At 47.6% G+C, this 15,551-nt stretch overlaps 1 protein-coding gene across 5 annotated transcripts in view; it reads right to left on the bottom strand.

The window, feature by feature from the left end:
- The window catches only part of LOC100074041 (phosphopantothenate--cysteine ligase), a 120,032-nt gene that overhangs the window by 83,041 nt on the left and 21,440 nt on the right, over nucleotides 1-15,551 (bottom strand). For 4 of the 5 annotated variants that reach the window (XM_029064884.2, XM_029064886.2, XM_029064885.2 and 1 more), the window contains exons 1-5: nucleotides 13,861-14,276; nucleotides 13,202-13,295; nucleotides 7,064-7,246; nucleotides 6,252-6,372; nucleotides 1,696-1,889 (exon numbers count right to left, since the gene is read on the bottom strand). In XM_029064884.2, coding sequence (XP_028920717.1) covers nucleotides 1,696-1,889; nucleotides 6,252-6,372; nucleotides 7,064-7,246; nucleotides 13,202-13,295; nucleotides 13,861-13,931 — 663 coding nt within the window. In that variant the 5' untranslated portion in view covers nucleotides 13,932-14,276. Of the gene's footprint in view, nucleotides 1-1,695; nucleotides 1,890-6,251; nucleotides 6,373-7,063; nucleotides 7,247-13,201; nucleotides 13,296-13,860; nucleotides 14,277-15,551 lie in introns of those variants that run through there. The other variant, XM_029064894.2, reaches the window with a different exon arrangement.

Genomic DNA, 15,551 nt, shown 5'->3' with positions numbered 1-15,551 from the left:
AATGAAGGTAGTCCCTTTTAGTGAGTAGATTTTTTAGATACTAATTTTATCTTCCAGCTGAAAATGAATTCATCAGTACTGATTGAGCATTCACTGGGGGCAAAGCAATGCATTTGAAAACTATAAATAATCAGGAGGCCCAGTTCTCACAGACAGTCAAAATTGCAAATGCACAACAGAAATAAGAGTATAAGAACTGACCAAAAAAAAGAGAAAGGAATGAACGAATAAGGAAATGGAATAAAATCTACGGATGTGTTGAGGATGGCTGAAAGGCTGACAAGAGAAGCAGCGTGGCTCAGTGGAAAGAGCACGGGCTTTGGAGTCAGCGGTCATGGGTTCGAATCCCAGCTCTGCCACTTGTCAGCTGTGTGACTTTGGGCAAGTCACTTCACTTCTCTGTGCCTCAGTTACCTCATCTGTAAAATGGGGATTAAGACTGTGAGCCCCATGTGGGACAACCTGATTCCCTTGCTTCTACCCCAGCGCTTAGAACAGTGCTCTGCACATAGTAAGTGCTTAACAAATACCAACATTATTATTATTATTACATGACCAGGGAAGTGTGGATTAAATCGAGGAATGCCTTCTGGAGTAGGTGGCTTTTAAGGGGAGCTTTGAAGGTTGGGGGTGAGGGGAGGGAGGGAGCAGAGAATGTGGTTCGATGGATTTGGCAGGGAAGGATGGTTCATCGAGAGGAAAGAATATGTGAGCCCATTATTGGGTAGGGATTGTCTCTATCTGTTGTTAAATTACACTTTCCAAGCCCTTAGTAGAGTGCTCTGCACACAGTAAGCGCTCAATGAATACGTGCAGTGTTTTGGAGATGATTCAGAGAAGCAGCATGGCCTAGTGGAAAGAGTGCAGGCCTGAAATTCAGGAGGCCTGGGTTCTAATCCCAGCTTTGTCACTTGCCTGCTGTGTGACCTGGGGCAAGTATTTAACTTCTCTGTGCCTCAGTTCCCTCATCTGTAAAAAAAATGGGGATTAAAAAATGTGAGCCCCACGTGGGGCAATCTGATGACCCTGTATCTACCCCAGCGCTTAGAACAGTGCTCTGCACATAGTAAGCGCTTAACAAATACAATATCTATTCTCCCTCTTACTTAGACTGTGAGGCCCATGTGGGACGGGGCCTGGGTCACACCTGATTATCCTCTCTTACCCCAGTGTTTACCCCAGTATTTAGCACTTAGCAAGTGCTTAACAAAATACCGCAATTATTATTATTAGGTAAGAATTAGGAGGTTAGCTTGGGAGAAGTGTGTAAACTGGGCAGTAGTGTGTGAAGACAACAAAAAAGTAAGAAGGAAATAACTGGTACTCCACTTGTCTGCTTGTGTGACCTTGGGCAAGTCACTGTACTTCTCTGTGCCTAAGTTACCTCGTCTGAAAATGAGGATTAAGACGGTGAGCTCCACGTGGGACATGGATTGGGCCTGACCTGATTTGTTTGGCTCTACCCCTGCGCTTAGTACAGTACCTGGCACATAGGGAGCGCTGAACAAATACCATTAAAAAAACAAAAACAAAATAAAGGGGGAGAGCTTCTCCCCCTTCTAAACTGTGAGCCCGTTGTTGGACAGGGATTGTCTCTATCTGTTGCCAAATTGTACTTCCCAAGCCCTTAGTATAGTGCTCTGCACATAGTAAGCGCTCAATAAATACGACTGAATGTATGAATGAATGAAATACCTGATGATGAACTTCCGGCAAGCCACTGCCTTCGTGACTGGAGGATTCCAACTTGGGATCTGCCAGCTCCAATTTCTCCAAGAGTGCAGTTCTTTCTACCAGTAAATATGCGATCTGCTCACTGGGGCTGCTGTGAGCTATTTCAGGTAAATCCTCTCGGTCCAACATTTCCTCAACCTCCTTCAGCTGGGCTTCTGCGGGGGGAAACGGCAGAAACAAAGACACTGACCAAACCAGCACATAAATAAGGGCCCGCGAACATTTCAGAATAACTCGATAGACGCATATTACCGCGCTTGTTAGCACGTGAGATCCTTGATTAGAAAAGTCACTACTAAAAGGTGAAAAATCAAAACAAAACGTTACCCTCCCAAACTTTTTCTCTAACTTTGCAAGATTAAAAATGCAAATATTTTTAATATTAAAACCGAAAGAGCAGGCATTCCGGAAAGGGGTCATTCATTCAATCGTATTTATTAAGCGCTTACTGTGTGCAAAGCATTGTATTAAACGCTTGGGAGAGTACAACGGAACAACAAATAGATACATTCCTGCCCACAAAGAGCTCTAGACTTTGAGTGTAAGCCCTCGATAAACACCGTTGGCTATTTTACCTGCTGCAATCGGGGCACTAATTAATTTTGTTTAAATTAATTAATTAATTAATTGCTTAATTAATTAATCTTGATTCTATTTAGTTGCCATTGTTTTTACGAGATGTTCTTCCCCTTGACTCTATTTATTGCCATTGTTCTCGTCTGTCTGTCTCCCCCGATTAGACTGTAAGCCCGTCAAAGGGCAGGGACTGTCTCTATCTGTTGCCGACTTGTTCATTCCAAGCGCTTAATACAGTGCTCTGCACATAGTAAGCGCTCAATAAATACTATTGAATTAATTTTACCTTCTTTCACAAATGTAGAATTTGCAAGTCACTAATTCATTATGCAAAGGTACTCAACATTATGCAACTAGATAGTAGTTTAACAATTTGGGAAAAAGCTCTGGCATTTTTTTTTTTATCAGATCCGTTATGCCAGCGCTTAGAACAGTGCTCTGCACATAGTAAGCGCTTAACAAATACCAACATTATTATTACTGAAACATGGGTACGCAATCAGGCGTGGCCGGGAAATTGTCCCTCATCCTGCTGATAAAGTGATCTGCTGCTGGTTTCCTAACTTTCTTAACCAATGAGATAACTAAATTGGTCTAAAAATGTCCTATATATGTTCTAAAGGCAATGTCATTAATACTGAGTTTGAAAATAACCATCAGGAACTCTAGTTTTATTTTATACCATACTTTTGGACTGTAACCACGTTGTGGGAAGGGATTGGGTCTGCCCATTCTGTTGTATTGTAGTCTCCCACAGACTTAGTTCCATGCTCTGCACATAGTAAGTGCTCAATAAATGCCACTGATGATGGTGATGATGAATTAGTGGTTCGTGAACATACGAAAATGTATGGAAAATTAAAAGCCATTTAGCATTTTGAGCAAAATCTTGAGGTATCTTTTCAATGGAATGAACCTCCGGCCCGATGCTAAAGCCAGAGACCTATGACAAGATTTATGGATTCGGTTAGAACAAATAATAAAAATAATTCTGAATTGACTGGACGGCCAAAAGGGGAGGAATGGGAAAATGACAAGAATATGACAGTGAACGAGAGAGAGGACCAAAACCTGGAGAAATTCTGCGGTAGGAATAGAGAGGAAAAGATCAAATTAAGAGATAAAAGGAGAGGAATATGTGGGACAAAGGTGTGGTAATCCCCAAGTTACAGGATTTCCGAGAAACCACGCTAAGGCCTTTTTAACCAAAGTTTGAGTGGGGAAATAGGGGTCGTGCCATCACCATTTCAATCTATCAGTGGTATATATTGAGCACCTACTAAATGCACACCCCTGTACTATGTGCTTGGGAAAGCTTGATACAATAGAATTGGAAGAAGTGATCCCTATGCAAAAGGAGTTTAAAGGAAGAGACAAACACTAAAGTATATTAGGCACGGGGACACAGTAGGGCATAAGAACATTTAGATGAGCAATGTGGGATTGGGTATCAAAGTATTTAAGGGGCACACGACAAAGTTCACACAGTTGAGGCAGAGAGGAGGGTGGATAGGGAAATAAAGGGCATAGTCTGGGAAGACCTCTGGGAGGAGGTGTGATTTTTGGAGGGTTTTGAAGGAGGCGAGAGCGGTGGACTGTCAGATAGGAAGGAGGGAGTTCCAGGTCAGAGGGACACGTGGGCGAGGGGTCGGTAGTGAGCTAGACGAAATGGAGCTCCAGAGAGCGGGTGGGCGTTAGAGGAGAGGACCGTGCGGGTTGGGTCGCAGCAGGAGATCAGTGAGATGAGCTAGGCGGGAGCTGACCGAGTGCTCCAACATGGAGCTCACACTCTAAGTAGGAGAGAGAACGGGTACTGAATCCCTATTTTTCAGATGAGGGGGACTGAGGCCCGGGGAAGTTAAGCGATTTGTTCAAGGTAACTCAGCAGACAAGTGGCAGAGCCGGAATTTGAACCCAGGTCCTCTGACTCCCAGGCCGGGTGGGGCTCCTTCCACTAGGCCTTGTTGCTTCTCTATAGAAGGTTAAACAAAAGAAAGCAGGGTTATATAAAAGAAACCAAAATTCTATGACAAATTGATCATTTACACAATTTCCAAACAGTTGAGGAGCTGATGACAGGGTCAGCAATGCCAAATTTTCCTTTCAAGAAAGGACCAGATCTTCACATTTCTTAATGATATAATTGGATCGATCAATCAATTATTGGTATTACTAAGCACTTATGTGGCAGAGCACGGTACTAAGCAGTACACTGTGGGCAGCAGCGTGGCATAGTGGAAAGAGCCCGGGCCTGACAGCCAGAGGACCTGAGTTCTAATCCTGACTCCGCCACTTGCCGGCTGTGGGACCCTGAAGGCAATTCACTTCACTTCACTGTGCCTCCATCTCCTCAGTTGCAAAATGGGGATTCAATACCTGTTCTCCATCCTACTTAGACTGTCAGCTCTAGGTGGGACAGGGACTTTATCGGGCGTGATTATGTTGCATGTGCTCCAACACTTAGAATAGTACTTGAGACATAGCAAGCACTTAAATACCATAAAATACGTAAAAAACTAAATAAAAATACTAAGCACCTGAGAAATCACAGTAAAACAGAGTTGGTAGATGAGAGCTCTGTTCGTGAGGGACTTCCAGTCTACAGAGGATTAAGCCCCCTTTTCACTAAAACCAAGAGGATAATGACAAAAAGCAAATTTTTATCATTCTATTTCCGGTATCTGAGGTTTGGTGAAAAGCTCTGTTTTGAGCTCTGTGATCTTGCATCTTTGGCCCTGATTTTGCACCTCCGTTCCGTCTCCTGCCTGACCCCCAGGTTACCCACAAATGACTACTGGGGTATCTCCCTGCTTCCCCTCACCCTCTGGACACCCAATCTTGACCCAAAGAGGCTTCGTCATCATCGATGGTATTCACTGAGGGCTTATTGTGTGCAGAGCACTGTATTAAGTGTTGGGGAGAGCACGATACATCAGAGTTAGAAGAAGCGTCCCCTGCCCACAAAGAGTTTCCCAAGGCAGCAGCAGAGTACGATCATAAACTGGCAGATAAACCCGATGCCAGGGTACTCTGAGGAGAATTCTGGATTAGAAGCATTTAGGACAATACTCTGAATAATCACTCAACAAATACCACCGACTGACTGACTGGTCCATTTTCATGGTGCACTCGCTTCAGAAAGAGGTTTAGAAACGAAGGCTAGATTTGCCCCACTGAAATTCAGGCAACCAAAGGAATTTTCCACTAGAAGAAATAAATCTAAAAATAGGTCTTGCCCAGCGTGACCTGACTAATGAAATCAATGACTCTTTAACCTTAGCCGAGGCCCGGGGGCAAATCGATTCCATGTTTCCACTCCGCAGTCTATGTTCCATCAATGGAAAGAACGCTGTGGTTTCCACTTTGACAACTCCCCTTGTTCTAAATTGACATTTCTAAATTATAGACTAAGGTCAGATGGGTGGAATGCATTGCTTCCCCTTCAAATGCGGCAAACTATTTTAATAATAAAACCTTCAAATGGGAAATGGGAACTAAGTCGACTTAATTTAGCCAGACTGTTCCCCTGTCATTAATGCATAATTAAACGAGGAAGTTTTTTGCGTTAAGAATTCCATAGGGGATTACAGACTAATCTTAGTAACCATTACCAGTTTTCATTAAGGAAATCTTACATAACCTCTCTGTGTTGGTGTATTTATACTCAGTATTTTGTGTTAAGAGCATAAAACTGGATTTGCACCCTTTATTCATCCTTCCCTCCCCTCCTAAGCACTTAAGTACATATCCGTAATTTATTTATTTGCACTGTCTGTCTCCCCCCCATAAACCGCAAGCTCCTTGCAGGAAAGCGTCTACCAATTCTGTTATACTCTACTCTCCCAAGCGCTTAGTACCGTGCTCTGCACACAGTAAGCGCTCAATAAATACCACTGAGTGATGCAAAAGATTGAAACCATTGAGAAAAAGATGGAAACTACCTCTTTGGAGCTGCAGTCCTTGAACTTCAAGTTTGAGCTGCTCCTTTTCCTTTTCAAAATCTGTTGTGAGAGCTTCTCGTTCTTCTGTTAGGTTACGAATATGTGTCACATAATTTTCTACCTACAGATATAACAAAATTTCTATCCTTAAGCAAGTTTTTGGAACATTTTTGGCACAAAAAGAAATTGGTCACTTCAATAAGTTTCAGTTAAGACAATGTCAAGGACAAGAAGACCCCTGTATAGCAAGCAAAAGAAAGGAAAAGGTGACCAACCTGATTATCTTGTATCTCCCCCAGTACTTAGCACATACCCATAATTGATTTTAACGTCTGCCTCCCACTCTAAACTTTACGCTCCTTGTGGGCAGGGAACATATTTACCAACTCCGTTACGCTCTACTCTCCCAAGAGCTTAGTACAGTGCTTTGCACACAGTAAGCGCTCAATAAATACAATTGATCGACTGATTGCTTGTCGTTACCTTGGCCTTGCACTATCTGAAGTCATTTGAAAAAAATCTTTAAAAAATATTTTCTGGAATCAATCAATCCAAAACCTCTGGAAACCTTTAATCGCTTTAAAAAGGAATCATTTTATGTGGCTTCATGGTAGATTTGGGACACAATCAGCCAAAATAACTGAAATTCACCACAGTGTGATTTAGTGACTGAAAAGATGAAAGTCCTACAAAAGCCTAAGTGCTTCCTATGTCTTTGGAATCCTCCATTTTTATGAAGCGCAATGAATTAAGGCAACTGAAAAGATGAAAGGGAAATGAAAAACGCTTTAGGGCGATTTCTGTGTTCTTACTTCTTTCATCTCTTCTGCTTGTTTTAGTTTAAGGTCTTCTAAATCTTGGGTAGCAGATCTTAACCTGCCTTCACTGTGCTGAAATAAGCTCCAGACATAACAAAGTTGTTCTTCTGCAGTAGCATGCGGGTCAATTCCTTCTTTTCTGAGATGGTGAAGTACATCTTCCAGCTGAACTTTTTCCTTAATAAAAGATGAAGGAAATCAATAACATAAATAATCTGGAATCCTAGGAAAATCTAAAGAGATTCAGAACTAGACCTTCCATGAGTGGTTTGTAATTTTCCTAAATGTTACAGACTAAGTCACACCTTATTAATAAACACGATTTCCTAATGTACTAATATGCCTGCTCTTTTCTTGTGCTAATCAGTTACGATAACTTGAGAGAGAACTTCCCTCCTCTTTCACATGACACAGGTCTCTAATAAGAAAATATCAGCTCATTCGCTTCCACGGCTTCGACTGCTACCTATATGTGGATGACTCCCAAATCTATCTCGTTCACCCTCATCTTTCATCCCTCATCTGCTGTCTTACGTTTCCCTTTGCCTCCAAGAAATCTCCTTGCGAATGTCCCATTGACACCTCAAGCTCCATACCTCTAAAACTGAACTCATCTTCCCCCCCAAACTGTTTCCTCCACCAAACTTTCTCAGCGCAGGAGTCAATCGCTCTTCCCATCTCTGGAGTCCATAGCACTAGTGCTATCATTGATATCTCTATGTCTCTGTCAATGTCTCTCTCCCTCTCTTTCTCCTCCTCCTCTTCCCCCTTCCTTTTCCCCTCTCCCTCTCTTTCCCTTCCCCAGCAACCTCTGGAGTAAGCTCTCCATAAAAAAGACCCTACAAACTACCTAGAGTATTGTTATGGGCACTTGAATAGGGTGTTCACTCAAGCCTATTTTTCCCTCCAGTTATCACTCTTTATCCCTCCTTTTCCAACCCAGCCTATCTCCTCTCATTTTTCTCCAATTTTTCGGCAAGAAGCTTACAAGACCCTTTGCAATCTGGCTTCTGTCACAGCCACTCCACTAAATAGGCTTTCTTTACAGTTCATGATGACCATTTCAACAAAAGCCATTGAAAAACAAATATTTTGGCCAAGACTCAGTTTCTTCTCTGTATTTAACCTATTTTATTCTAACCATTCTATCTTGAAACTTTTTTAATTTCTAAGGCTCTAGTCTCCCTAGTTGTTTTTTTTAAAATAGTATTTGTTAAGCATTTACCATGTGCCAGGCACTGTACTAAGCTCTGGGGTAGATAATAATAATAATAATAATGTTGGTATTTGTTAAGCACTTACTACGTGCAGAGCACTGTTCTAGACGCTGGGGTAGATACAGGTTAATCAGGTTGTCCTACGTGAGGCTTACAGTTAACCCCCATTTTACATATGAGGTAACTGAGGCACAGGGAAGTTAAGTGACTTGCCCATAGTCATACAGCTGACAAGTGGCAGAACCGGGATTCGAACCCATGACCTCTGACTCCCAAGCCCGGGCTCTTTCCACTGAGCCACACCGCTTGATTCATTCATTCAACAGTATTTATTGAGCGCTTACTATGTGCAGAACACTGTACTAAGCACTTGGAATGAACAAGCCGGCAACAGATAGAGACGGTCCCTGCCCTTTGACAGGCTTACGGTCTAATCGGGGGAGACGGACAGACGAGAACAATGGCAATAAATAGAGTCGAGGGGAAGAACATCTCATAAAAACCGATGGCAAATAAATAGAATCAGGGTGATGTATATCTCATTAAACAAAATAAATAGGGTGATGAAAATATATACAGTTGAGCAGACGAGTACAGTGCTGAGGGGATGGGAAGGGAGAGGGGGAGGAGCAGAGGGAAATGGGGGGAAAAGAGGGTTAAGCTGCGGAGAGGTGGGGGGGGGTGGTAGAGGCAGTAGAGGGAGAAGAGGAGCTCAGTCTGGGAAGGCCTCTTGGAGGAGGTGAGTTTTAAGTAGGGTTTTGAAGAGGGGAAGAGAATCGGTTTGGCGGAGGTGAGGAGGGAGGGCGTTCCGGGACCGCGGGAGGACGCGACCCGGGGGTCGACGGCGGGATAGGCGAGACCGAGGGACGGTGAGGAGGTGGGCGGCGGAGGAGCGGAGCGTACGGGGTGGGCGGTGGAAAGAGAGAAGGGAGGAGAGGTAAGAAGGGGCGAGGTGATGGAAAGCCTCGAAGCCTAGAGTGAGGAGTTTCTGTTTGGAGCGGAGGTCGATAGGCAACCACTGGAGGTGTTTAAGAAGGGGAGTGACATGCCCAGAGCGTTTCTGCAGGAAGATGAGCCGGGCTGCAGAGTGAAGAATAGACCGGAGCAGGGAGAGAGAGGATGAAGGGAGATCGGAGAGAAGGCTTACACAGTAGTCTAGCCGGGATATAACGAGAGCCCGTAGCAGTAAGGTAGCCGTTTGGATGGAGAGGAAAGGGCGGATCTTGGCGATATTGTAAAGGTGAAAGCGGCAGGTCTCGGTAACGGATAGGATGTGTGGGGTGAACGAGAGAGACGAGTCGAGGATGACACCGAGATCGCGGGCCCGAGAGACGGGAAGGATGGTCGTGCCATCCACGGTGATAGGAAAGTCTGGGAGAGGACCGGGCTCGGGAGGGAAGATGAGGAGCTCAATCTTGCTCATGTTGAGTTCTAGGTGGCGGGCCGACATCCAGTGGAGACATCCCGGAGGCGGGAGGAGATGCGAGCCTGAAAGGAGGGGGAGAGGACCGGGGCAGAGATGTAGATCTGCGTGTCATCTGCGTAGAGATGGTAGTCAAAGCCGTGAGACTGAATGAGTTCACCGAGGGAGTGAGTGTAAATGGAGAACAGAAGAGGGCCGAGAACTGACCCTTGAGGAACTCTAACAGTTAGAGGATGGGAGGGGAAGGAGGCGCCTGCGAAGGAGACCGAGAATGACCGGCCAGAGAGATAAGAGGAGAACCGGGAGAGGACGGAGTCCGTGAAGACAAGGTGAGATAAGGTATGGAGGAGGAGGGGATGGTCAACAGTGTCAAAGGCAGCAGAGAGGTCAAGGTGGATCAGAATGGAGTAGGAGCCTTTGGATTTGGCAAGAAGGAGGTCACGGGTGACCTTAGAGAGAGCAGTCTCGGTAAAGTGGAGGGGACGGAAGCCACATTGGAGGGGGTCCAGGAGAGAATGGGAGTTAAGGAATTCTAAGCAGCGATTGTAGATGACTCGTTCTTGATTAGATACAAGCTAATCACATTAGACACGGTCCACGTCCTCCATAGGGCTCACAGTCTTAATCCCCATTTTTCAGACGAGGGAACTGAGGCTCAGAGAAATTAGGGGACTCATCCAAGGTCACACAGCAAACAAGTGGTAGAGCCGGGACTAGAACCCAGGTCCCTCTGACTCCTAGACCTGTGCTCTATCCACATGCTGCTTCTCAACTTCCCCTAGTTCTCCCTATGCTTCCAAGAGTTTTCTATCAAAATAATAACTGCGGTATTTGTTAAGCGCTTACTATGTTCCAGGCACTGTACTAAGCGCTGGAGTGGATACAAGCAAATTGGGTTGGACACAGTCACTGTCCCATGTGGGGCTCAGAGTCTCAATCCCCATTTGACAGGTGAGGTAACTGAGGTCCAGGGAAGTGAAGTGACTTGCCCAAGGTCACACAGCAAATAAGTGGCAGAGCTGGGATTAGAACCCATGCCCTTCTAGCTCCCAGGCCCGGGCTCTATCCACTACGCCGTGCTGCTGCGCTATCAATGAATGCTACTTATTGAGCTTTCACCGTGTGCCGAGCACTGTACGAGGCACCTTCCTTCTCTGAACCCTTGGCTACAGGGTTCTCTCAACCATCAACACAACACGTCTCTCCTTTCTCATCTCCGGTCTTAAAATTTCTTCACTCTCCAGGGCAGCATCTCTTGTAATATTTTAAATGCTATTTGTTAAGCACTGACTGCGCATCAAACACTGTTCTAAGCCCTGGGTTCGATACAGTCCCGGTCTGCATGGAGCTCACAGTCTAAGTAGGAAGAATGTTTCCATTTGGATGTTTCTCTGTACTTCAAAACTAAATCTGACCTTCCCAAGCACCTCCCTTACTATGTGCTTCACTCCCTCTGTTCTTCACCCTCCAGGCCCTCATACTTTATTACTTTTTTATAATGCTATTTGTTAAGCGCTTACTACATCTCCAGCACTGTTCTAAGTGCTGGAGTAGAAACAAGCTAATCGGGTGGGACACAGTCCCTGCCTCACATGGGGCTCACAAACCAAGTAGGAGGGAGAACAGGCATTCATTCATTCATTCAATAGTATTTATTGAGCGCTTACTATGGGCAGAGCACTGTACTAAGCAATTGGAATGGACAAATCGGCAACAGATAGAGACAGTCTCTGCCCTTTGACGGGCTTACAGTCTAATCGGGGGAGACGGACAGACGAGAACAATGGCAATAAATAGAATCGAGGGGAAGAGCATCTCATTAAAACAATAGCAAATAAATAAAATCAGGGTAATGTACATCTCATTAACAAAATAAATAGGGTAATGAAGATATACACAGTTGAGCGGACGAGCACAGTGCTGAGGGGAGGGGAAGGGAGAGGGGGAGGAGCAGAGGGAAAGGGGGGAGAAGAGGGTTTAGCTGTGGAGAGGTGAAGGGCGGGGTAGAGGGAGCAGAGGGAAAAGGGGAGCTCAGTCTGGGAAGGCCTCTTGGAAGAGGTGAGCTCTAAGTAGGGTTTTGAAGAGGGGAAGAGAATTAGTTTGGCGGAGGTATGGAGGGAGGACATTCCAGGACCGCGGGAGGACGTGACCCAGGGGTCGGCGGCGGGATAGGCGACAACGGGGGACGGTGAGCAGGTGGGCCGGAGAGGAGCGGAGCGTGCGGGGTGGGCGGTAGAAAGAGAGAAGGGAGGAGAGGTAGGAAGGGGCAAGGTGATGGAGAGCCTTGAAGCCTAGAGTGAGAAGTTTCATTCAATCCCTATTTTCCAGATGGGGCCACTGAGAAGTGAAGTGGCTTGCCCAAGGACTCAGCAGGCAGTCGGCAGATCTGGGATTAGAACCCAGGTTCTCCACTGATTCCCAGGTCCGGGCTCTTTCCACTAGGTCACACTGCTCCACCACCATCGGCAGATTTCCCCTTCGTCTTTATTTCTACTGCCACAGCCCTTGTCCAAGCCATCGGCACTACAGTAACGTGCCCAGCCAGTTGATTGTTAGAGCACCCCATTTTTTCTCGGGGAATATCACAGGAATTACAGTGGGTCCCGCACAGAACAGCAACAGAGAAAAAGGGAGAAAATTCACTTCAATCCTCCCCCTTACAGAGGTAGAAAATCTAAACAGCGGTTCGGCTCCCGGTATTTTTCAATAATTCATTTCGCTTTGACAAGGTAGATGATTTGTATCTCACATTTCCTTAATTCACAAGTGTGGCAAACAGATTAGAAAAATTCCAAAGCGATTAGATTATTAAAGAAATAAGATTTGATTTTTTAATGTCAGAGGACAAAAGTCTCAGTCGACATGTTTTAGGACTCGAGTCGAGCCCATCTAGGAGGGCCTTAACGATATTCACTATCATTTTAATATGTATTTTTAGGGTATCTGTCAAGCGCTTACTATGTGCCAGACACTCTTCTAAACGCTGGGGGTAGATACAAGCTAATCGGGTTGGACACAGTCCATGTCTCATATGGGCCTCATAGTCGTCATCCCCATTTTAGAGGTGAGGTAACTGAGGCAGAGAGAAGTGACCTGCCCAAAGCCACACAAAAGGGGGGCTTCTGACTCCCTGGCCCGGGCTCTAACCACTAGGTCATGCTGCTTCTCAGATTCAATTAACAGATTCCATATAAAACCCTTGGGTCTTCTTTTTAAACACTAACTTGGGACGGATTATCCGATGAGGAAATCTGGCCTACCTCGCTGTCGTTCAAATATCTACTGAATTTTCACAAGAGTACTCACCATTATACTCCATTACGAACTCTCCGTCCTCTTAAAAACGCACCCTTGAATGCTCACTGATTGCTAACGGTGGAAAAACAGAATTAACTTCATTCTAAACACACCCGATGCAGTAACAGGCTCAGGTCACCTGGGCTTCGTTTTAAAAACGCGTCCGGCAATTTAGTAACACGTGTTCGTATTTACCAACGTGGCTTTCTCCATTCCGGTGGCTAGGTTCCTCAACGCGGCAGTCCGGTCATAATGCAGAATGAAAAAAATCTTCCAGATAACTCCGGGACTGTCAAATGCGAAATCATTAGCCACCTGAAGCATTGCAGGAGGGAAGAGGAAGGGTACGGGGTAGAGATGAAGACGGAAGGATGGACAGAGGGTTGGGCACTGGGCCAAGGCGTGTGGAAAAATGCGTGCGGGGTGAGGAGGTGGAAGGATAGTCCAAAAGCGCAGGCGGTGGATGGAGAACTGGGGGCTGGAAGATGGAAGGAAATTGGATTATTTCTGATATTCAAGGTGATGGGAAGGCCTCTTCTTCTCAGAAAATTGTAACCCCCCCTAGATGGATGAGTGATGGAAACCAGAAAGCTCCATTTCTACTCCAGGGCCTATAGACCTGGAGAAGAACCGTTGCTCGATGGTTCCAGCACATTCTGGACAGTCAACCTGTCCAGTGATTCTGCATATACCCTACTCTTCCAGGCGCTCAGGCCAGTGCTCTGCACATAGCCAGCGCTCAATAGACACCATCGGCCGATTGGTTTGGGTAGTATTTCCACGTCGCCCCATGCAGGTAAGTCCTTTTTTCAGCTTCTTCACCTGCAAAAGGGGAAGAGTAAAAGCCCACCTACCTCCCAAGCCGGGGACACTGTAAGGGCCGACCACTCTTGTGGACGCAGACCCCTCTGGAAGTACAAACCATACTGACCGGGGCAAATATAAAATTGCCGAAGGGAGGATGAGGGGGAAGGAGAGACGAGGGGGAGGGCAAAAAAGCCTTGGCTCAGAGGAGCCGAGTCCTGGGAAGGGAAGGCTCTCCTTCTCTCTGGCGCTTAGTACGGTGCTGGGCACACAGTAAGTGCTCAAAAAACACCACCGAGCGATTGGTTTGATGGTGCGATCTTTGCGATTCGGCAGCCGCTGGGGCCTGGAGAGGTCAAAGTCCCTGAAGGCCGAGGTTCAGCCTCCTAGCTTTAGGAGGCTGAAGGGGGACGGTTGGAAGTTTGGGGAAGGGGACAGGGAGGGAAGGCAGGAAGGAAAGAAGAAAGGACGAAAGGAAGGAAAGAGGGAGGGAGGGGAGCAAGGGAAGGAAGGCAAGCTAGAAGGGAGAAAGGAAGGAAGGCAGGGGAGAAGGAGGGAAGGAAGGCAGGAAGGAAGGAGGGGGGGAAGGGAAGGGAGGAAGGGAACGAAGGGAGGGAGGGAGGAAGGGAAGGAGGGAGGGAGGAAGGGGAGGGAGGAAGGGAAGGAAGGAGGGAGGAAGGAAGGAAGGCAGGAGGGAAGAAGGGAAGGAAGGTGGGAAGAAGGGAAGGAAGGCAGGGAGGGAGAAAGGCAGGGAGGGAGAAAGGCAGGGAGGGAGGGAGGAAGGAAGAAGGGAAGGAAGGTGGAAGGGAGAGAGGGAGTGGAGGGGAGGGAGGGGAAGGGAGGGAGGCAGGGAGGGGAAGGGAGGGAGGAAGGGAGGGAGAGAAGGGAGGGAGGGGAGAAAGGGAGGGAGGGGAGAAAGGGAGGGAGGGGAGGAAGGAAAGGAGAAAGGAAGGAGGGAAGGAGGGACGAAGGCAGGAATACAGGAGGGAAGGAAGAAGGAAAGGAAGGCAGGAAAGGGAGAAAGGGAGGAGGGTAGGAAGTCAGGAGGGAAGGAGGAAGAGAAGGAAAAGAGGAAGGCAGGGAGGTAGGCAAGCAGGAGAGGGCCGTGAAGGGAGGGTAAAGGAGGCGGCTTCGGGGGCCTCGAGGTGGGTCTGAGGTGAGGCGGGGGCTGGGGAAGGGATGGGGAGGGTGCAAGGGGGCGGGTTGGCTAGAAATGGGGGCCGCCGAGCCTCGGGCGCCTAGGCGGGGCGGTCCAGGGAGCAGGCCGCCGTCAGCCGAGGATGATGATGGCCGGGCCGGGCCGGGCCAGGGCGGTGCGGTGCAGGGCGGGGGCGGCTTCCCTCCTCCCGCCCGCTGCGGGGCGTCGCGGGGCGGTGCAGTGCGGGGCGGGGAGGCCCCTGAGGCTCCGCTCCCCAGCCGCACCGACGCGGCGCCGCAGTCATAGCAACCGCCCCCTCCCCCCGCCACCGCCCTCGGCCGGAACCATGGAAACGACGCCGAGCGTCGGCCGGGAGGGGGGGCGCTGCCGCCGGGGAGCCATGGCAACGGCGCGGGCCTTCGGGCCTTCGGGCCTTCGGGCCTTCGGGCCTTCGGGCCTTCGGGCCTTCGGGCCTTCGGGCCTTCGGGCCTTCGGGCCTTCGGGCCTTCGGGCCTTCGGGCCTTCGGGCCTTCGGGCCTTCGGGCCTTCGGGCCTTCGGGCCTTCGGGCCTTCGGGCCTTCGGGCCTTCCTTAGTGCGCAGCG

The sequence above is a fragment of the Ornithorhynchus anatinus genome, chromosome 5, assembly GCF_004115215.2.
Source record: "Ornithorhynchus anatinus isolate Pmale09 chromosome 5, mOrnAna1.pri.v4, whole genome shotgun sequence".
NCBI lineage: Eukaryota > Metazoa > Chordata > Mammalia > Monotremata > Ornithorhynchidae > Ornithorhynchus > Ornithorhynchus anatinus.
Note: the sequence above shows the minus strand (reverse complement) of the source record. Positions and strands in the feature narration are given on the sequence as shown.